Source organism: Rousettus aegyptiacus, unplaced genomic scaffold (genome assembly GCF_014176215.1).
Source record: "Rousettus aegyptiacus isolate mRouAeg1 unplaced genomic scaffold, mRouAeg1.p scaffold_m13_p_4, whole genome shotgun sequence".
Classification (NCBI taxonomy): domain Eukaryota; kingdom Metazoa; phylum Chordata; class Mammalia; order Chiroptera; family Pteropodidae; genus Rousettus; species Rousettus aegyptiacus.
The window spans coordinates 3,567,304-3,590,353 of NW_023416307.1; the positions used below are offsets into that span (position 1 = coordinate 3,567,304).

Sequence of the window (23,050 nt, forward strand, 5' to 3'; positions counted from 1 at the left end):
GAATGTGATAGTTTTGAAGTCAGGTGGGGTATTTTGTAGAACGTTCCCCCGTTGGAATTTGCCTGCTTTTCAGTGTGGTATTACAAAAAACATATTTGATCTTTGTGCCCAGTTCCTGGCACAAAGCTCCTAAAACCCTGGGAAATTTCAGCGTAATAAGAGGTCTTTGTTATTCATAATGAGCCTCTTTCAATCAGATCTGAGTTTATGCTAATGAGGCGATAATTGGCGCGCTCCTAAATAGCTACAGGATGGGGGCTCGTAGCCAGGGCACCCAACCACGGGATCAGAGGTTGGAATTTTCAGTTCCTTCCCCATAAAAACCCGTAAAAACGAACAGAGCTGCGGTGCTGTCAGAGTGGGCAGGGCGCTCAAAAGAAAGCCGGGCGGCTCTGCCCCTCCCCCACGTCTCTGCCGCTCTTCCATTTGGACGTCCCCGGGGTGTGTCCTGCATAGCAAACCGGTAAGAGCAAGTAAAGCACTTTCTTGAGTTCTGTTAGTGTCCCGGGGAATTATTATATCTGAGGGGTGGGTTGTAGGTACCCGTGAATTTGTACTGGGCTGCGCAGAAATGTGGGTAGTCTGGGCACACCGTTTGCGGCATCTGAAATGAGGGCGAGAATGGGGGACTTGGTGTTGGAAACGGCACCACGTGTTTGGTGTCGAGAATGGGGGACTTGGTGTTGGAAACGGCACCACGTGTTTGGTGTCCCAGAGAAGGAGCGCGGAAGGCCCCTACTGTTACTGAGCAGGTACAGTTCCCGAAGGCTGGAGGAAAGGGGTGAAAGACTGGAAGTGGAAGGCTGCATGCAGGAGGGTCAAAATAAAAAAGGTCTACGGGGGCGCGTGGGGGAGAGGAGGCCGATGCAAGAGAAGCATCCAGGGGCTGTCGGTCTCCTAAGACCGTGGTCCAGCGCGCAGCGCCGGAGGGCCTGCGGGCGGCGCAGCAGCCGGGTGCGTGGAAGCCCCCGCGTGACCCCGGCCTCAGCCCCCGCAGAGGCCCGGCCGGCCGCGAGGGGGCGCAGCGCGCGGCGGGGACACGCGAGCGACTCCGCGGGTCGGGGTCGGGAAGGCCCGCCGTCCGCAGGAGCGCTGCGTCGTTGATCCCAGCTGTGGGGTCGCAGCTGGGAAGACCCGGAGACCCTCTCCAGCTGGCGAGAAGGGGCGGGGCTTCCGGAAGGGCCCCGAAAGGGACCTTGGGGACCCGGCGGCGCCGGCGCACTCGCGCACCTCCGCGTTTTCGCTCGGCTGGCTCTGCTGGCTGGTCTGTGCGCACGCGCGGCCCAACGCCGCCTGAGAGCCTGGGATCTAGCGCCGCGCGGTTCCAGCGCGGTCTCAGACGCACGTGTTACAGGTACAGGTGTTGGGGGCAAAGGATAGGACTGGCCAGAAAACATGGGTTAATTCTGTAACATGGGTGTGGGCAAAGGCTTTCTAATTACCCAAAATTCAGATACAAGAAAAAAATCTATTGCTACGTTTGACAACATTGAAAACCAAAAACATACAAAAGCCTACCGTGAGTAAAGACTGGCAACTATATCATAGATAAAGTATTAATATCCCAAATATATACATAATATAAAGATTGAGGGAACCAAAGACCAAAAATCCAATTAAAAAAGGCAGAAGATGTGGAAAATCTGCAAAAATGATATAAACCTGGCCCTTAAGTAAACGAAAAGATGTTCATTTTCTCTCGTAAGAGAAATGTACATCACTCAGAGCTGCTACTTCTATACAATTTGCAGAAAATCAAAAGCAGTAGGACGGCCCGTGGGGAAACAGACACACTGACACGTTACCGTGAGAGTGCAGGATGGTACAACCACAGAGGGACTTGGGCAATACCCAACAAAACGTGTGTATTCACCCTTTGACCCAGCAGTTCATAGCTAGGAAGCCACCGTCAAGAAACACCTACACCAATATGTACATGTATATGTACAAGGTTACTTACTGCAGCATTGTTAGCAATGACAAAACTTTGCAAACAACCTCAGTGCCAACACACAGGTAATTGGTTGCCAAAAAAAAACAAAAACAAAACAAAACCCTGTTATAGCCACACAACAGAGGACTATGCAGGTGTGGAAAAGGGTGAGGAAGGTCTTTATGAACTGATGGAGTGATTTCTAGGATGTATGGATAAGTGAAGAAGCTAAATAGGAAAGAGTACGACAGGCTGACAGAAAAGCATTTTTGTATACAGTAAAGGGAAAATAGTAAAATATTCAAGCATGTTTAATTTTGCAAAATAAAAACTCAGGAAAAATAAATCAGAAACTAGAACATTGGTTACTTACAGTGGGCGGCTGGGAATGGGCTGAAAGTCTAAGGAAATGACACTTATTCAAGCTTTCCCTTTTTTGGTAGTTTTGACTTGCAGGAACATGTGAATGTTTTAATCTTTAAAAAATAAAATTAAGTCAGCAAAGATGCGGTGGAAGAAACCTAAAACTGAATACAAATGGAAGTAAACAAATGAACTAACCGTATGGTAAATTACCCACAGGAAAGAAAAGTAAACTCAAGTTACTTATGAACACAGCTTGTTGACTATACACTTTCTATGTGTAAATGAGCAAACAAAACTGCAAAGAAAGTTTGAACTTTGCTTGGTAGTGATCTGGTGTAGCAATTCAGAAAATATTTTCTGTGTACACTGGGATTAAGTAAATTAGTAGGTATACGGATACTGTGGGGAGGCAGAGTTCTCACTGTGGGAGAGGGAGACTCAAATACGGAGGAAAGCGAGGCTAGAGCTCTGTGGACCGGAATCCATTTCCGGGATCTGTCTGCTGAAAGCCTCCGGAGCAGGACACACCAATAGCCGTGAACATTCCTCGCGTCCATATCTTGGTTACTAAATATTCTCCAGCACTCTTTAGAGAAATGGCCCATTTCGGGAGGGGCACAGAAAGTAAAAGAAGAGCCAGGAACAGCTTATTGTGACAGCTGAAAGCAAGGTGGTGCTCAAAGAATGATGACCAGATCAGGAAGACACAGGGGCCGGCTTAACTGGGCTTCCAGGGGCCAAATGTGGAACAGTCGGAGCATCGAAATGAGTAATGACAGTAATGAATTATCACACTGAATAAAAAAGAAACCATGAGTCCACGGTGCTACTAAAAGTTAGGTAATTTTACAAATAAATATAGGTAAAAGGGACAGCTCTTCTTTACAGTAGAATGCCAACTAATAAATGCCAAAGGAACAATAGAATTAGAAAAGTCACCATATTGCAGCTGTTATAGTGATAACTGATTCAGGCGGGGCAGGAATGGATGCTAAAACCACCAGGTGAAAGTTTGCTGAGGAGTGAGGTATCATACAATCTCAAATATCACTCCAATGCAGATTATTAACTACAATGGTAAAAAAGGAAAACTTTATAGTGGAAAAATCAATGGATACTGCCATAACCATGTGATCAAAGTCAGCATCATTAATATGGGATGAACTGACATCAGGCGCTCCAAATGCATAACCTGAATTGGATCACGAAGAAACCTCAGATTGAGACTCAAGCTGCAAAGTAATGGACCTGAATCATAATATTTCAAGGTCACAAAAGACAAAGCTTAAAGAACTGTTCCAGATTAGCGGGGAATAAAGAGAGATGACAACTGCATGAAATGTGTGACTTTGAACTGGGAAAAATAATATTGCTATAAAGGGTGTTATTGGGACAATTGGCAAAATGTGACTGTGAATTGAAGACTACATATTAGCATTGGAGCAATGTTAAATTTTCTGATTTTGATCACTGCAATGTGGTTATGTAAGAAAACATCCTGTTCTTAGGAAATGCTTTAGGGGTGAAGAGTCATGATTTTCACAACTTCATCTCAAATGGTTCAGGAAAGAAAAAAAGTCTGTTATACCTTGTACCACTGAGTGGATATAGCACAATTTGCATAACATATTCCCTATTATTGCAGATTTAAAACTTTTCAATTAAAAAAATCACTCATAAACAATGTTGCTATTAACATTTTTACAAATGTAATTTTTCTGTTTTTGTTACCATTTTGAGGATAAATGCCCAGAATTACGAATACCAAATCAAAGCGCGTAAGTGCTCTTATGGCCTGGAAGAAGACAGTACTAATTTTAAGAGGCCGAGGCTGATTTAAATAGGTTGTCTGTTACACGGGAGGTAAGAGCACAGAGCTTCAAATAGCAGGAGGTTCTGAGAGCAGCTGCTCAAGCTACTGTGCAAAGGACTGTCTCGTATTACGAGAACTCCCCACACCAAGCTTACGGCAGACTTTTTGGGTTAGTGACATCCCTAATCCAAGTCACCACAACCTAAATTTAGACATTGGACAATAAGGGATTTGTGATTAGCTGGCTCGATGATTCTGGAAGTGTTTCTTGACTGAGAACCACAATGGAAAATTTTATGTTCTGAACCTCCTAATTCTCTGAGGCAGTTGTGAAAATCAATATTAATCTAAAATTGAAAAGAAAAAGTGTTTGGCTTAAAAGACACTGAGTTGAAAACAAATACAAACTACTGGTAATGGGAGTGTAGCTTGGTATAACTACTTTGGAAAATGGTTTAGCATTATCTTCTAACAGTGAACATTGGCTTGGCCCAGGAACCTCTCTCTTTGGTCCATACCCAGAGAAACGCTTGTCTGTGGGCCCTGGAGACAAGAAACTCGAGATATATATATTTTTAATGCCTACAGCACCTGATATTCTTAGGTGGTCTCAAGAAACTAGAGATAACTCAGTGTCCATCAGCAGAACAGTGGCTAAACAAATTATGTTACAGTCACATAATAGAATATTATGTAGCAGCGAAGTGAATATAGAGCAGCTATGCCCAATTATGTGCTTCAATCTTAGAAACACTGCCTGGAAAAAATGACAAGGCTCAGAAGTTTACTTATTATTATTTTAAAAGTTTTAAGTTAAGAGTTTTTAAAAAAATTTATTTATTTAAGTTAGTTTCAAGTATCTAGTACATTGGTTAGACATCTATATAGTTCATAACAAAATAGCATTATTTTTATAAAGCTAAAAAGACAATGTACTGTATAGGGATGCAATTATTTGTATTTAAGATTTATTTTTTTAAAGCAAGGGAATGACAAATGTAAAATTGAGAATGGGAGCCAGGAGGATGAGTTAGACAAGAAATATAGACGTATTGGCAATATTTTAGTTCTTAGGTTGAGGGGTAGGTACACTGTGTTCCTTTTATTACTAAACTTTGAAACTTACGTCCAGGTTCCAGATATTCTATTGAATGTATTAAACAATATGTTCAATTTTTTAAAAAATCACTGGTATCTACTGTTTTGTATGTTGCATTTAAAAACAGCAACATAGATTAAATCAGAAAACTATAAAGTTTTGGAATTGGAAGAGGCCTTGCTCAATGAGAGAGAAAAGTCAAATTGGACTACGCCTTACCAGATGTTCGGTAAAGGAGGTAGAGAGTGTGGGCTTAAATTTATCAAGACGATGGTTAGTCTGAAATGTAACTGTTATAAAAGCTATGAGACATAGTTCCATGGCATAGCAGTTAGCACAGCTGCTTTACATGCAGAAGGTCCTGGGTTCATGTCCCAGTGGAGCCACAGTACAAGGTCTATGGCTACGCCACCCTGAACAAGCTGGATGTCTATCTTGGAAGCTAGGCAGTGTTGGGCCTAGTTAGTACTTGGATGGGAGACCACCCAGGAATACCTGAGTGCTGTAGATGGTAAAAAAAAAAAAAAAGAAAAAAGAAAAAAAAAAGATGTTTTAAGAACTAGGGAATAGTTATTGCTTGCAAAATTGGGGAAGAGTTTCTAAACAAAATCAATATACTAAGTCGTGAAAGTAAAAAACTGTGAAGTTTTATTTAATAAAAATTTAAAAATAGTGCACGAAGACTTTTAAATTTTTAAATAAAAAAGGCAAATAATAAACTAAGATAGAAATATCACAGCCTAGGGACTAATATCCTTAATATGTAAAGAACCCATAAAATCATTAAGAAAAATACTAACACTCAAATTGAAAAATGGCAATGAATGTGAACATAGATGAAATGCAAGTGACCAGTTGAACAGTAGAAAAAAATATTTTTTATAACTCAAAAGAAAAACTAATCTTTTAAAGAGAGAGATCATTTTTCATTAGTCAAAATAGCAAAGATTTTGAAAGACTTGTACTGTATTATAGCACTTGTGCTAGAATAAGCCCTCAGTCTACTCTTAGGAGATAAAATTATAGAGCATTTGAGGTAAGAAGTTCAGCTTTTGTTTCTATAACCTTAGAAGGGTTCCTATCCTTTAACCCAGTAACCTCACTTATAGGAGTATAGGAATATCTCTTAAACAATTACCAGAGAGGTGGCTAAAAAGTTTTGTATAGAACTGTTTTCTTCAGCATCGTGAGAGTGAATAGCCCAGCAACAGAAAAAGGCTAAACAGATAGATCATGGCACACTCAAATGTGAATATTTTGTGGACATTGAAAATCATGCTGTTGAAGACACTGTTTATGATCACCCCCGAATTTCTTCTCCCTGATTTTCTGAAACCTCGGTAGTGATGGGAGATCATTTCGAGGTTTCCTCTGCCCTGGAGTTACCTTGTAGACCATTCATGAGCACGACACGATTCCTTTCCCCAAATGCTTAATTTTTCCATTTATTTCCTTGTCTTTGGGGGTAGTATTCTAACTGACATGTGTCAGGCTGGGTCCCACCTCGGAATCATGGATGCCCTATTCCCCAGAACAGAGGCGGAAGCCTCAAGTCCTTGCTTGACATTGCTGGGGGCTTCAGCGCCAAATTGAGACCACGCACCCTCAGGGTAGCCCTGGAAATGCGGGGGTGCCGTCAGCGAGGGGAGATCTCAGTTACTCTTGTAAGGAGGGAAGGAGTAACGCCGGAAGACGAAGTCCACCAAGTAAACAACTTAAGCGCACACTCTGTCCCTCCGTTACCAAACATCCTGTAAGGCGTAGTCCAAATTGGCTTTTCTCTCTCATCGAGCAAAACTTTCACCCGCTTACACTTTGTGCCAGGAACGCAGACAGATCCGATCCCTGCCCCCCGGGGTGGTCGCGGTGGTGGTGTGGGGCGTGTGTGTGTATCTGTGTGTGTGTGTGTGCGCGCTTGCACGTGCACGCGTCAGTCTCTAAGGGAAGCTGTACAGTCCACGACGAGGGGGGTGAGTGTGGTCGCAGGGGACTGGGGAAAGGGGCCTAGGGTCGGGCGAGGACTCCCGGGGAGGTGGCATTTGGACGTTTTTGGCAAGACCTGACGGTAGCAGGAGGGTGTCGGGGCAGGCGCGGCAGTGTGGGCAGCCGGGTGGGAGAGGGCGGCGAGAGGAGGGCTGCGCGGAGCCCCGCGTCCCCGCCCGCGCGGCCGGCCTCGGAGCGGGCTGCGGCGCGGTCAGAATTTGGGATTGCCGGGGGCCCCACTCAGGGATATCCGGCCTTTCTCGTGGTGTTTCCCAGGCCTCCGCTGCCACCGCTGCCACCTGCTCAGTCCTCGGAGACTCCCCGCCCCCTTCTGGTGTATTCCGGCGGCGGCCGCCCACTCGGTCCCGGAGCAGCCGCGGGGCCGGGAGGCCGGGAGCGCGCCCGCGGGATCCGTGGCGGCCCACAGGTACGTGCGGCGCCAGTCGCGGGGCTCCGTCTCCCCGGGGCGAAGGGCCGAGGCGCGGGGGCTGCGGCCCCCCGGCTCCTCCCGGGCACAGGTGCACCCTGCTCCGTGGGTTTCCCAAGAAAAGGCCAGATTCTCCGCTTGGGGTTGCCTGCCTTTGCTCCTGCTGTTTATACCCCTAGAGGAGTTATTTATAGACAGGAATAGTTTATTCGCGTCTGGCTCTTTTGATTCAAGATGCCCGAGTCGGGGCTGGAATCCTGTACAAAGCAGGCTGTGAAAAGCAGTCACAACTCAGCTGCATCATCTGCTCTTGGCTCCTCCAGCGAAGGGCTCTTCCTCTATTTCGGGCTTTACCATTTCATAGATATACTAAGCTCTCTGGTTACTGAGTTGCTTCTCGATTTCTCCTTCTGTTCCACCAGATTCACTATTATTGCGAACTGCCTGCAGTGCTTTGGGGGCTAAGAAGTGGGCTTGGCATAAACGCATTTTAAAAATCACAGGTTGACCTGCAAAGCAAGACGCATCAACAGGGGGCGCTGCAGCTTCCTCGGTCGTCTTCTCGGAGCCCCGATACTGGAGCCTCTGTGGAAACACATTCAGCGAAAACTAAGGCGCACAGCCGTGGGCTGGGAACGCAAAGGGCTGCGTGTCACCGGCCCTCCCGCCCATTCTTTCCACCGAACTTCTTTCCAGACCCGTGACATTCCCAGTAGCAAGGGTTTATAATAGTACGACTTTTTGTTTCCCTTAAGCGGTGATTAGCTTTTCCTGAGCATGGAGGCGGTAATTCCTAGAACATGTTCAGGTTGGCAGGGGGAGAAAAGGAAAGAAAGTTCAGTTGTCATGTGACCTAGCGGCCCCCCGTTCTAGTGTGTTCAGCCTCAAGCAGAGAAATCATCTGTGCTGGGTGTTAGCGAAGTGTAACTTCAGGCCAAGTATGCTTTTCGGTAGCCATCTTCCCGTGTGCTCTGGGTGACACGCTGCTGCGTCGCTCTGAGGGCCCTTTTAGCTTTTGACACTTCAGTCCCCTTACTTTCCAGTTGTCCCTCGTTAGCCCTCTGCTTGTACCTGTGGTCTTTCTTGCCATAGATAGGCTCTGCCCAGGATTCCGCTTAGCAGCGCGTCAGACTGCAGTTTACAGCTGCATGTTTGTCTTCTGTCCTACACACTGGGGGAGGGGGCAGGGGGCTATTCTGAATTTTCTAAATTAATGTGATAGACACTATTAAAAGCAGCAGCCCAGGACTTGACACTGACTTCAGTTTAAATCTCTTTTTGTTGGGAAATGACTTACCCTGAAAGAAGGGACTTCAGGCATCAAAACTGACCAATTGAGGAGGATTTGGGGGCAGGACATGCTTTTCTGTGCCTGAGAAAGGTGCTCCTATCGTCTGGAAGGGAGACGTGCTTCGTGTGCACCTCAGAGCCTGAGTTTCCTGCGCTGTTATTAAAAGGACTAGTATCTTGTGAGGATGAAGTGAACATGCCTTGTCCTTCTGTTCCTGTTGACTTGTCCAGGTGGGCTGTTCCTCAATCAGGTCACCAGTTATGTGTGGCCTAAGGATGCTTTGCTCCACGTATGATGGTGGTCCTGTCTCCCTAAGCTTATAGGGGGCTAATATTAGGTGATTCCTATCACCTAATATCGCAGCTTTGTTGTAAAGTCAGCACAAAGCGTTACTCGGGTTTGTGGTGATGCCGGTGCAAAGAAATCTACTGCTTGCCAGTCCTATTAAAGTCTAGCACATACGATTGTATACCGGACATCACGCTTGATAATAAACAACTAAGTTAACTGGTTAATGTATTTATTATACTCCACCTTTTATCATTTAGAGCGTATCCTTGCTACTTAGAAACAAAGCTTGCTGTAAAACAGTACGGCACAGCACATTACGCGGGCAGCAGCCTCAGGCATCTCGTTTTTCCCATTCTCGAGTGCATCATTTTCTCTTGTGCTTGATTTAAGCTCGTGTCGTTTTGTGCAGCAACGTGCTGTGCAGGCCGGGGAGCAACGAGCTATCCACATAAGCCTAGGTGTGTAGTAGGCTATGCCGTCCAGGTCTGTGTAAGTACGCTCTGTTGTTTGCGCCGTGATGAAATCACCTAACGGTGCAGTTCTCAGAACGTGTCCCTGTCTTTAAGTGGGGATACTCAGTGCTGTGTGCTCATGCTCTGTCGGCACCTCGTGGATGTTACTGTTCCTGTGGTAGAGCTGCGTTAACAGAAGCACCTGCGGTGTGTACACGTGCGTGTGCGCATGCGCGTCCGTAATCAGGGGCCGGGCAATATCAGAATACCAGACTCTAGACTGGTTTCTACTGTTTCTACTAGCAAACTGCAGCCATCATGGGCTCAGCACTGGGCTGTTGTATGGGGGTGTGATGCTAATGCTTTTTTCTTATTTTGGTTGTAAAGGTCATAGTCAGTTTCCACATTCATTCATTTATCTCTCTAATCGGCCCTTTAAAACAGAGACCTTTGTTCCAGAACTGGGATAGGATTATTAGGATGACGACAATGTACTTGGAGGGAGTGGAGCTCACCTGTTTACAGTTCAGTTCACCTTCACGGAGGTGATTTACTTTTGAGGCTGTAGAGTGCTGTGTGTGTGTGCACATGTGTGTGTAAGGGGGGGGGTCATCTAATCTTCTAGAAGCTTATGGTGCTAATGGCCCCAACTTGAGGTTTTGTCTCGATGAGCAGGAAACTGCTCACAGATGGTGACTCCCCTCCCCAAACCGGGGACTGATTCAATGTAAGAGACCACTCCCCTCTGCTGGATGAAGATAAATTTGCTTTCAATGGAGAAAATTTTGTGAGCACTTCTCTCTCTAGTGGCCAACTGGGTAAAAGAGGTAACAGTGTTAGCTCACTTTATAAATGAGGTGTGAGCCAGTTTAGCATCTGAAACTTTTATTAAGCACCTACTATGTGCTGGCATAGCGCTAAATGCCAGGGATATGAAGGTGAATAAGATATTACTGCAAATCAAATCCTTGTAAAGTGAATCACATAAACGTATTGGGATTCCAGAATTTCAAGCTACAGGGGGGAGCTGCAGAGCACCGGGTTTGTGTTGCTCCTTTTTAAAACAGTTGAAAAGCTGGGACCCAGATAGGTGAAATGCCGTGCCTAAGACCGCATGGCTCTGGAGGGACGGGGGGGAAATGCCAATGAAATCAAGTAGAAGGTCATCTTCTAATTTTTGTTAACTTTTTATTTTGAAAGAATTTTAGACTTACAAAAGAGTTGCAAAAATAGTACAGAGTTCCTCCCCACAGCTTTCTCCAGTATTAACATCTTACACAACTGTGGATTTATCAAAACATGTGAACAGTAGTATAACACAGAACTATTAACTAAGCTACGGATTTTGGGTTTCACCATTTTTTTTTTTTTTTTCGGCTAAGATCCTTTTTCTGTCCCAGAATCCAATCCAAGTACCACACTGTATTTTGATTCTAATTTTTAACTTTGGATTTTCCTGTACTTGAGATTCCTTAAAACAGTAATGAATTAGTGACGTTCGGCCGCTATACAGACAGCGGACTACAAGTCCCTGTTGTCTTTTGGCTTCGTGCATTTTCATAGTCAGCTGTTTGCCCCCACTGATCCCCCTGAAATCCTACCTGCAGCTTTCTGGGTGCATTCAAGTTCCAGACAGTCCCAGCATGTCTGATCTACATACAGAAGACTGTCCTCAGGGCGAGCAGTGGCACACCCTGAACCTTCTGCCACCACTCCCTCTCGGATCTTGAGTCTCGTTTGAATTTATTATTGTTGTGCACAGGGTTTTCTTTGCTCTCAGGTGCCTCGATTATCTTGTGAAGGGCTTTGGAGCCAGAAAGACATACATTCAGGTCCCAGATTCCCCATACAGTTGTGAAACCTTGAGCAAGTCACTCAGCTGCTCTAAATTCCGTTTCCTCCTGTGCAACATGGGGACGGTAGATAGCATGCAGTTATTGAGAGGCTTGAAGGAAGGAATGTCCACAGTGATTGGCACCATGCTTGGTGTGCAGAGATGCTGGAGTGAATAAGTGAACGTACGGATGGCCTGAAGGGGAGACCAGACTAGGTGGGTACAGTGGAAGGTCCTGAATGCCAGGCAAGACCTCCTGTGCTTCCTGGTGGGCAGGGGCAGGCTCTGAAGGGTTTGGGAAGGGGAGCGATGGGATCAGAGCTGCACTTTAGAATGACAAATGTAAAAGGTGCCCGGATCAAACACAGCAGTGGAAAACGAGAAGCCTACAGAGAATTAGGAGTCTACCATGTTGGTTCCGGTGACAGCAGAGAGGTAGTGATGGGAAGATGAGACTCTTCTTGAGAGACTGGCAGCACCATCAACAGAAATAAACAGGATGTAGAGTGGAGAGAAGTTGGGAGTCCAAGGTGACTAAGTTCTAGGTCCAGGTGTAAAGGAGAATGTGATAAACGGACATAAGAGAAATCAAAGTAAAGAGGTAATTTGTGGGAGAAAATTGCATGTAGTTTTATTCATGTTGCTTCTGAGATACCAACATGATATCCAAATTGAGACCTGTAGAAAGGATGACTATGGCACTGGGGCCTGGGAGAGGCCAGGGCTGGCAGAGAGGATCTGAGCATCATGCCCAGAGGGTGGCCATTGAAACCCCACAGAAAAATGGAACCACTACAGAAGAGAAGCTGGGGACAAAGAATCACTCATGCCCAATGGTTCAGAGAAGGGTCAGAGAGACAGAGAAAGGGTCACCGAGAACTAGGATGGATTAGTCTGCTCGGGCTGCCGTAACAAGGTACCACAGATGGGGCTGCTTAAACAACAGAAATGCATTTCCTCACAGTCTGGAGGCTAGAAGTCCAAGGTCAAAGTGTCGGAGGGTTGGTTTCCTCTGAGGCCTCCTCCTTGCCTTGCGGATAGCCATTTTTTCCCTGCATCTTTACATAATCTTCCCTCCATGTCCTAATCTCTTACAAGGACTCCAGGCATACAGGATTAGGGCTTCCCCATCGGATTTCACTTTACCTTAATCACCATACAGTCACATTCTGGGGTACTGAGGGTTAGGATTTCAACATCGGATTTTTTTTTTTTTTTTTGGTGGGGGACACAGTTCAGGCCATCACATAGGAATAGAAACTGATAATGAAATTTGAAAGAACGTGAGGGAAGAATTTCAAAAAGGAGAGGGGCTTGCTACTGGCCTGTTCTTCCTCAGATGCACTCACATCCCCTGCTCTTTCCCTCCTCTCCAGTGATCCATGAGGAAGCTCTTTGAGGCTTCTCTACTGTTTGCCTTCGACGAAGCTCAGCCGAGGGGAGGGTGGAAGGCCAGAGGGATGGGTAAGCCAGGGGACCGTCCCCTCTTCTCTAGGTCTGGCAGCGTCTCCAGCAGCAGCCGTTTAACCTGTGGCTCAGTTTCCCACGAGTCAAATCTATAAGGTTCCGCCTCCCACCAGGTGACCCGGGCTCCCAGGTGCTCCACTCACTCCCCCTCCACGGGGGTTGGCAGCCGCTTTCTGTTATTTCTCTTCTCCAGGTTGCCTCACTGCCCCTCGTTCGGTGTGCTAGCATCTTGCCTGTGTTTGTAGCCAAGTCTCAATATTAAAAACACCTTTTTGAGTATTTAGAGTGCTTTCTGTTTCCCTGACTGGTACACCAGGAAATAGCCAGACAAGCAAAGGCTGCAGAAAGGTGGAAGGGATGAAAACTGAAAATAGATTTTTGAGCAAGAGGGGAAAAGCTACAATCCCAGTGATAAAGGGAATCTTTGTCAGTCTGATAGGTTTATACCTGATTCCCATTATAGAAAATTTTATTTTGTCGTCTTCCTCTATTTTGATTAATAAAATTCCTTTTTGATTTGACAGTATGGCTGTTCCAAAACAATAATATGATATTAACATGAGCATTAAAGCTTCTGGATAGAGATCGAGATTTTCTTTGCAGTTCCTTTGGTTTTTAGTATCCCAGTAAGGATGAGTTGGCTGGAACTTAATCTCTCAGTCAGCACAGGCTGAGGACCAGGAAGATGGTGAGTCACCCGTACTAGGACACCAGGCAGCCCTTTAATGATCTGTCTGCAACGTATTTCCTGCCCTTACTATAAGAGTCCAGAAAAAGAAAAAAAAAATTGCATTGTATGAGTTTATGTAAATTATCTTAAATTCCTTTTTTGCGAGAAGCCCTCACCTTATTTCCCCAACTGGACCGGGGAGAGGCTGTGTCTCTTAGCAACACTTCGATTCCCGGTAAGGTGCTGGATAATGCTATCAACATCCAAAGCCCCTTCTTCAGTCTGCCTCCCATCCCACCAAGGAAGGGAGGCGGGACTCTGGCTTAAACAGGCCAGGCAGCCCCGGGGGCCTGGCCCTCTAGTCCTCGTCGGAGTTATCTTGCCGCGGTCTCCTTCTCCATCACGCACCCGCCGGATTGGTCGCTCCCGGTCCCCGCCCACTCGCCCCGCCAGCCCCGCAGCCCCGCCTCCCTCCTCCCCCGCGGCCCTCCCCAGCCCTGCGCAGCCTCTGGCGGGCGGCGCGGCCTCTTCCGGCCGGCGGGCGGCGGGGCGGGGCGGGGCCGGCGCTCGGGGCGGGCCCGAGCCGGTGGTGCGAGCGCCCCGGGCCCGCGCCCCTCCGCGGCCCGCCGGCTATGTTCATCACGCTGTGCTACCTGTACCTGTGGGCGCGCTGGGGGCGCCGGCCGGCGGCGCTCGTGCGCGCCACGGTGCAGCGGCTGCGCGCCTCGCGCTGCTCCTTCGCCTTCTGCGCGGCGGCCGCGCGACCCCGGGATGCCCGCGTGTGCCTGAGCCGCGGCGGCCGCGTCTTCTGCGTCGGCGAGAGCCAGGTGCGCGGGCGCGGGCCGGGGGCGCCGCGGGGCGGGGCCGGCGCGGGGCGGACCCGGGTCGGGGGCGCGGCCTCCGGGCCCCCGAAGCCGGAAGCGCGCGCCCGGACCCCGGGGATGGGCCCCGCGGCCGCGGGAGTCGGGGCTCGGGAGCGCCAGGCGCGGGGGCTCCCCTGCCCGCAGTGCCCACGGGGGCCTGGATGAGGCGACCAGAGGTCCCAAACCGTGACAGGCGACCTGCTCGCCTCTCCACGGCGCGCCGGGCGGACGGTGCAGGTGCAGAGCTCGTGGCATTCCACAGTGAGCGAGTTACCTGTGTGCCGCACCCCGCGAACACTGCCCGCGCGAAGTCTCCTGACGCCCTGCCCTCCTCTGTGGGCTGGTGTGTGGGTTGGACCTGAATTCAGAGAACGACAGCAAGCCCTCAGCTTTCCGTCAGATATCTCCGAGGTGACAGAAACTGCCCTGTCCTCCTCTGCTGTCTCTTGCATCGTTCACCGAGCGAGGCACCCCACGGAAAGAAGATACATGCCTTAGCATCTGTCTCATTTCGATTTGCTCACAGTTTTTTTGTGTTTTGGTCCAGTACTTAGCTTGGTGGTGACAAGTTCAGCCGGCTCTATGGTTTAATCTCTGCAAAATCTCTGCTGTCTTGAAAGGGAACAATAGTTTTTTCCGGTCAGCTGTTAGAAATGAGCCTGACTCCACAGTGCAATTCTGTGCAAATTTCCATTGACATGCTGTTTTCATTAACATTTAAAAGTATTTTCTGGCCTTCTGGAACATCGACCCATATGTAGCATTAAATTGAGGTTTTGCCCTGTGTGTAAAACCAGAAAACCCGCGTGGGAATTAAATTTCATCCCAGGTTTGAATATTCTGTTGAGGTTATGCTTAGATACAGGATTATACCATGTTGCTAGCAAATCATAAATACCTGTCCATGTTAGTCCACTATAACACTCCGAATATGACTGACTTTTTGCAGATCTCTAAGAGACTGGGTATCTGCATCCACTTAGATGCAAGGGGGTGAAGTTCATACATTCCATACAATGGACCCTTGAGAGCAAGAGGGCTTAATTTTCTCAAGGAATCCCCTCTGAGAAAGAAGAAAAATTGAGGGGTGGATTTGTCTATTGTGCTGGTTTCCAAACTGAATAAATTGACTTAAAGAATAACCTTTAAGGTTTAGATTGGAATAGAAATTTTGAACATTCAAAAATATCGAGAGGTAGATGTCTCTAATTTTTTGAAAGACAGTTTTACTTTTGAACATCTCCTTATGACTTTATTGCTCTTCTGCTGACTTCGATAACTTTAAGTTATGCTTTTCGGCCCTTGCCAACTGCCCCAGATGGGTGTAGGGGCATCCCAGCCAAACGGGCCTTGGGCTTTCAAGGAACTCTGTAACTTGCTGCTGCTCTTTGCACAATTAACTTTACCCCAGAGCTTTGCTCAGATGCCCCTGTCTCATGACCTAGACTGGATGGGACTGGCGTGCTCTGTGCCCTCAGAGAGTTTGAGCCACAGTTTGTATTTCCAGTTTTGATCTTTTACTCCTTAGGGACTGGGTCTGTTTAGCTTAGCAACTTGACCTGTGATAATCACTCAGTATTTCAGTAAATGAAGGAATGTGTAGTCGTTGTTGGGTTTAAGCTTTAATGTTTAAGGCCTACAGTTGGAAAGCCTGACTCTTATTTATTTATTTTTTTAAACGCCTACAACACCTGGTATTCCTAGGTGGTCTCCTATCTAAGTACTAACCAGGCCTGACCCTGCTTCTGAGATCAGATGAGATTGGGCACATTCAGGGTGGCATGGCCGTAGACGAGCTACTCTTATTTTAAGATTTAAAATATCCTGGGGCTGATGGTTTGGATTCCTTATTGTCAGCCTTCCTGGATTGAAATAACTCTAGAGAACTGAATCTTATGCTTTTGTTGTCTTCGTATTTTATGTAGTTAAAATCAGATGCATAAGTATGGAATGTATATGTTTATATAATTGAAGGCCGCACAAGAATTAATAAGTATAACCAAAGATAGTTTATACAAACTGGAAATTTCAAGTTTTTTGTTTAGTGTGCACATTTTGTATGTTGGAATAAAGTGGACAATCTTTTTTTGTTTTTAACTCCTATATTAATAATTATGTTTCCTCACAAAGAAGAGTTTTTTCTCTCCCCAGTTTTCATTCATTCATTAGTTCAACAGACAATAAGCATATGCTGGGTGCCAGGTCACTAGGCCTAGTGAAAACACCTGTTGATCTTTCTAGCAAGGACAAATTTGAACTGAGAAGCCACACTGCAGAGCCTGACTCAAAGGCCTTTTTTGGGGGGCGAGGTGGGGTGATGCTATCGTTCCCTGCAGCCTTAGGTTTCAGCTCTTTCTGCTCTGGATGTGTCTCGTGTTTTGTTGGTTAAAGCCTTGAAATTATTTGCTGTTCTTTTAGAGAGATTTCCGGTCAGGAGAGCAGAGATAAGGGGCTTATCCAATCTGCTAAGCAATCTTGATGCTGTAATGGCAGCGGAGATGGGAGAACAGCTCCTCGGGCTTCTGTTAATAATGTGCTTCTAAGCCTCATCATCTTCAGATGTCATTCCATGTTGTCATTTGGAAAGCTCCTACCTGGTCTCAGCTGGGAGAGATAAGCCCAGATTCAGTTAATTGCTTGATAAGAAATATCTGGAGATGTTAACGCTGTCAGTCCTAGAGGGGATTTTGCTGCTGTTTGAATAGTCACAGTCCAACAAGAAACGCGGGGGTCTGGAGGAGGCCACCAGGAAACCTTAGCTAGATCTCACCTGGAATTACAGAGGAGGGGGTGTGCCGGATGTTGATGTAAGTGGCAGTTATGGTTTGAAGCGATATTGAATCCTCTTTTTTTGTTTCTTTCCCTCCATCCAGTCCGTTGATGACTTGAACAAATGGGCCCTATTTCTTGTTTCTCCTTTTATACTTGAAGCAGAACATATAGCATTTGTGACGGAGAGCATTTGGGTACAAGGTGACAATTTACAGAGACCGTCTTCTTCAGAAACGGTGAGTAGCAGGTTTTTTGTTTTTGTTTTTGTTTTAAAATGTTCCAGCTTCCATAATTCTTTTACTTGGCAAGCCGCATCACTTCTTTCCAATGGCTTCATATTGTCTGCCACACATCATCAGTAGGGTAAAACTAACCTGTCTCATGATGGTATAACGCGTTTTTCACATAGGTACCGTAAGGAAACTATGTGTCTTGAAACTAAATTAGTTGTTTTTTTTTTTTTTTTTATAAGAATACTCTTTCCTGGCCTTGTGACTTCCTTTCTTTTTGGATATTTTGAGTTAAATTTAAATATTAGTAAAACTTTCACCTGTTTCTTTTTAAATGCAGGTGCTAGAAATTGAAAACTACCCATGTGACTTGTGTTTGTGGCACATTATATTTTAATTGGGCAGCACTGCTTGAGTCTGTCTCCTAGGTCATCTAGTCTGGGGTCCCCAAACTCCGGGCCATGGACGGGTACTGGTCCATGGCCTCTTAGGAACCAGGCCGCACAGCAGAAGGTGAGCAGAGAGCGAGTTATTGAAGGTTCGTCTGTATCTGCAGCCGCTCCCCAGTGCTAGCATCACCGCCTCAGAGCCACTTCAGATCATCAGGCATTAGATTCTCATAGGAGCACCGGTCCCTGGTGCCAAAAAGGTTGGAGACCACTGATCTAGTCCATCCCTAATGTTAAACAAAAACTTTCGAGGCTGAAAATTGTCCTAAAAGAAACTGTTTATTGAGCCTCATGCTAATCAGAAAAGGATGAGATCCTGGGATATACGATCTAAACCACCAGCCGCCGGGGTAGATGGAGAAGATGAAATGTCCCATGCGCTAGAGCTGACGAGCTCTTTTATCCAGTGGGTTTGAGGGAAAAGATGTAAGTTGTTTTGAAAGAATTTACATGGGCTGTAGATAAGGGGGGTGGGAAAAGGTGACAGCGGGGGGGGGGGGCGAGTTCTGGGGAAGGTGTGTCCCACTTCTGGACGGGTTTTGGGTAACAGTCTGAAAAGTTCGGCATAAGCAGGATGTGGTGGCATCTGGTGGTCAGCATTTTTTTTTTTTTTAGATAGCCACCTGGAAGTCGATTTAAAGTTTTAACATACAGCCCGGAATGTGATCAGTCTTACTGGTTTCAGCTGCAGCTCTGTTAACTGATTAACCCCTTACCTCTTCCTTCCACCCTCTGGCTTGTGGTAATTTAAATCAGGACATCTTAGTATTTTTTTGTTTTGTCACGCACAACTTTTTGCTTCCAAAATCAGCGTGAATGGTTGACTTTCTATCGCCATGTCCTTCCTAGACGTCTCATTCCAAATATTCTGAAAAGACTTCAAACCCAAAAACGTGTCCAAAACTAGTTTATATTTCTCTGCTTGAAAAAAAAGAACATCTCAGATAACACCCCCAAAGTCTCCAGATCTCCCGCCGCCTCCTGCCGCCTCTCCGCGGTTAAGTTTAAGTTCCTCTACCACCGCTCCCCGGTGTGTGAGCCTCACTCTTCCATGTCCATCCCTCCGCCTTTCCTTCTCATCTTCATTATCTTTTTGTCTAAACTGCCCTGTGTCCCTTCCGAGGATTTTCTTCTTGATGGCCAGCGTTATCCTTCTAGGAGCGAATACAGTTGGACACGCTCTTGCTTAAGCTTTGGTGGATGCCTTCCCATCAGATGCAGTCATGCATGGCCTTAGGCTTATGGCAGTCTGACCCTAACCTGCCCTGTAGGCCTCTTCCCTCACCCCACGGTGGTCCCTGCCAGCCACGTGGACGATTTAGTAGGGGTTTTGCTGATAAGAGCCATATTTGCTATATTTCCATTTCACAGACCTTGTCTTTAAGACATTGTTTTGGGATAAGAGAAAAGGAAGACAGGGATAACACTAGAAATAGTTGACTGGAATTCAAGGTAGACCGAAATGAGAGCTGTGAGACAGGTGAGGGTACTTAAAGAAGAGCAAGGAACTGTTTGGAGCTCAGAAGAGTGTAGGGTGTGGCAGGTGGCCCTGGAGCAGCCCAGGGTGCTGTGACAACACTACATTCTTCCTGCCAATTCCTCGTGTTTTATTCAGCCTCATTTATACTTAAGATAATACATTATTAAGCCCCCCGTGAGGCATTTTACATGTGTTACCCATTATGCTTAAAACTCTGCAAGATATTATTTTAAAGATTAGAACACAAATTATAAGATTAAACATTTCTAAACCTACCAGCTGCTAAGTGGTAGGCGAGATTTTAACCAATGTCCGTACCCTTTTTAGTAGCCAGAGGCGTGAATGAATGGTTTTAAAGAGATGTGGGCACTGAGAGTCCATGATCATAACCAATTACGTTTAATTTGAAACGTGAAATTACTGATGTTCGGCTTTTTTTTTTTTAACCCGTGAACAGTCCATTTCTTTGGGCTTTTAAATTTAGCTTATCATTTCTGTTTAGCAAAAATCTGTGCTCTTGCAGCCAGGAGGTGGAGACGTCTCGAGCTATTTTTTCTGACCGGTCCTGGCTGTTACACTGAGCTCCGTTTTGTAAGCTGGGTTTCAGAACCTCAAAAGGAGTTGATCTCAGCTCCCTGTTTTCTCACGAAGTCTGTAGTTCCCATTCAGGTTGGTTGCTTGATGGGATTTTGCATTTCCGGGGCTCTTGGGGATCTTTGTCTGTATTTTCCACTTGATTCTAAAGTCATTTGCATCTGACAGGATCCTAAGAAATTCAGTAGGACATACCTTGTCTGAGAGAGACTTTTGAACTTGATGAGATCTCCGTACATTCTTTCACATTTTTAGGACTACAACTCTTACAGATGTTTAAAGTGATATGTTTTCCAATTCGGGATATCTCAGATGGCTTTCACTGGCTGTCATTCTTTAGACTCCCAACAACAAATCGATGAATCTCAGGAATGCAGTTTAAAAAAATGTAGTATTCACATATTCACATTTTCACTTATTCATTGACAGGTGTTTATTGAACATCTGCTGTGTTCCAGTTATTTCGCTAGGTGCCGTATTAAGTAGGTCAATTTTTAGTGTCTTCGGTAATTCTATCAGCAGTCCCGTGCAGGAAGAATTGATGACCCAAAGAACTTCCACGATCCTTTTATTGCCGAAAATTCACTTATCCCTGTTTCTACCAAGGCGTTCATGCATCCATCCAAGGCATATCGAGTGCTTTTTGTATGCCAGGTTGTACGCCAGGGTTGGAGGCACATCTCAGATGAGGATGACAGGTGCCTTTGGAAGTGACGGTCCCTGTCATCTTAAGGAACTCAGTGTGTGGGAGAGAAGGCAGACAAGTAAATGAAGAATTTCAGTTCGCCATGGTTGGTGCCGTGGGAAGGCGTGGATGGGGAGCGGCGGGGGACCCAGTTAGATGGGGTGAGGTTGCGAAGGATGTTCCAGGGGAGAGACTGTCTTGAGTTTTAAAGGAAAGACGGGAATTAGGGGAAGAAGGAAGAAAGGGCTTTCCAGGTACAACAGCGGACGGAAGCGGGGAGAACGTTCGATTCTGGGGACCTGCACACGGTTCAGTGCAGCTGGTGCCTGCGTTAACATGAGCTGGGAGAGTGGCTCAAGCTAAGGCCGGAAGGGACAGATGGGGCTGGAGGAGTGTATAAAAATTACCTCGACGCAGGGGTGGCTTCCGTGAACATTACCCGGCTGTCTCTCCCCACAGCGGTCACGGAATGGAGAGGCTAACAGACCAAGTTAAGATGCTCAGATCGCAGTCGATTAAATCAGTTTATAACGCGCAGCAAGAAATGTGTGTAGAGACCTCTGAGGGTGGTCGTCACTTAGGACGAGGGGCCTGAAGGACCACACTCCCGAATCCTGAGCGATGCTTTCCCACATCTCGTTTCTCCCTCCTGCATCAGACTTCGCCACCAATGGCGTAGTCACAAGGACCCGAGCTGAGGTGCAGCAGAGGGCTCAGCAGGCGGAGGGTGCCTGTGGCCGGCACACGCTGGCTTTGCTGGAAGATGCGGGATGAGTATGCCTGGAAGAGCTGTGGCTTGTCGGCGATCTGCTCCGAAGCTGTGCTTTTTATTTGTGTTTCTAGGCAGAGGATACATGGAGCTTTAATGGGCGGCCTACTTAGAGATGATCTAACTGTCAATCTGGAGGTGACATAAATTGCATCTTAATATTTCAAGTTTACTTGGTCGCCCCATGACTTTGTGTCTAGGAGGAATACTCTTTCGTTCCGTTATTTTTACCTGTGTTCGACACACGTCCCGTTTATTTCATCTATCTTTAGCGTGTCTTACAAGTCACTGGCTTTCTTTGAAAAGTTTCATCCGTGCAGTTTTTCTTATTTCCTATGTATCACAATTGAGTATTCTTTAATAGTACAGAAATATACATGATACACAGGTTGAAAAAGGTTCACATACACCAAAAGGAATTAGGACTTTATGCTAGAGGCAGAAGGTGAAAACTTTCTTTTAAAAGCAGAATGATCAGATTTGTGCTTTAGAAAGAGTGCGATTCAGGCAGGCTGGGGAGTGGATTGTTGGGAAGCAAACCTTGATGAGATTGTACTCCGTGTGGGAAGAGAGAGTGGCCCTACCGGGTATTGGTAGCAGGAAGGGTGAGATGGAGGCAGATGCAGGGGCTCTTTAGGAGAGGGTGAGGGGGTTTTAGGGGGATGGGAAGCCATCCGGGGAGATAAAGAATGCATCAGGAGGAGCTCGTGCAGAGGCCGCCGTAAGCAATGCAGCGTTGCTGAAATAACAGATGACCTTCAAATCTCGGTGGCTTCCAGCAGCAAATCTTGGCTTCTTGTTCATATTGCACAATCGGGGACCCAGGCTGAAAGAGCATGTCCACCTCGGGACATGCCATTCTCATGCCTTTCCCCCAAATCTAGGCTGACCTTAGTGATTTGTTTATCCAGTAGGCTGTGGTGGGGTGACATCCTGGGACTTGCAGGCTAGGTCACGAGAAACCTCGCAGCTTCTGCCTGGGCCCTCGGGACCCAGCGCCCTTGCTCCGAGGAAGCTCCAGCTGCCCCGAGGGGAGGGTCACAGGAGCAAGGACCTCGGCCCTCAGGGGCCAGTCCTAGCTGAGCTCCCAGCTCCGACGTGCCAGCTGTGAGCGGGAGCCCCTTTGGACCGTCCAGTTGAGCCCGACTAGCGGGTGCCGCGTGGAGCAGCGCTAAGCTGTCTTAGTCAGGCCTCGCCCAAACTGAGATCCGTGAGCCAAGTAAATGCGCAGTTGAAGCCACTGAATTTTGAGGTGGTTAGTCAGTCAGCGGTGGATAACCAGGACACTTGGGGTGTCGGTGAAAACCTGTGGTCCTCCTCAGCTTAGCAACATCGGCGGCTGGGGAATGAGGTGGGCAGTGAGCGGTCGTGGGTGGTAATGTAGTACAGACACCGGGCTTCAGGTGCTCATAGGCATCTAAAGAACACAAATAATGTGAAAAGGTTTCCAAGAACGAGGGTTTTCCCATTCCGATGAATTCTCAGTTATTCAGAAAAGTAAAGCGCTCAGACCACCCATTTCCTTGAGTGCCTGGTCGGTCAGTCATGGCTTTTCAGGACAACCTTAAGTTCCACCTGTGTC

At 46.8% G+C, this 23,050-nt stretch overlaps 1 protein-coding gene and 1 long non-coding RNA gene across 6 annotated transcripts in view; one reads left to right on the plus strand and one right to left on the minus strand.

Moving 5' to 3' along the window:
* Positions 1-369: 369 nt before the first annotated feature.
* HLCS (holocarboxylase synthetase) overlaps positions 370-23,050 on the plus strand; it is a 177,888-nt gene continuing 155,207 nt past the window's right edge. Inside the window, exons 1-2 of one of the 5 annotated variants that reach the window (XM_016123328.2) lie at positions 370-463; positions 17,363-17,497. Coding sequence is in view for 2 of the 5 variants with exons in the window: in XM_036219741.1 (XP_036075634.1) it covers positions 14,259-14,453; positions 17,363-17,497 (330 nt within the window). In the remaining 3 variants the exon portion in view is untranslated. Of the gene's footprint in view, positions 464-581; positions 753-7,482; positions 7,622-14,203; positions 14,454-14,686; positions 14,901-17,362; positions 17,498-23,050 lie in introns of those variants that run through there. The other 4 variants (XM_016123322.2, XM_016123325.2, XM_036219741.1 and 1 more) reach the window with 4 other exon arrangements.
* On the minus strand, positions 10,824-14,433 carry LOC118601753. Its single transcript, XR_004950563.1, has 2 exons — positions 14,286-14,433; positions 10,824-13,713 (listed from the first exon to the last, which is right to left on the minus strand). It is a non-coding gene; the product is annotated as an uncharacterized LOC118601753 (long non-coding RNA).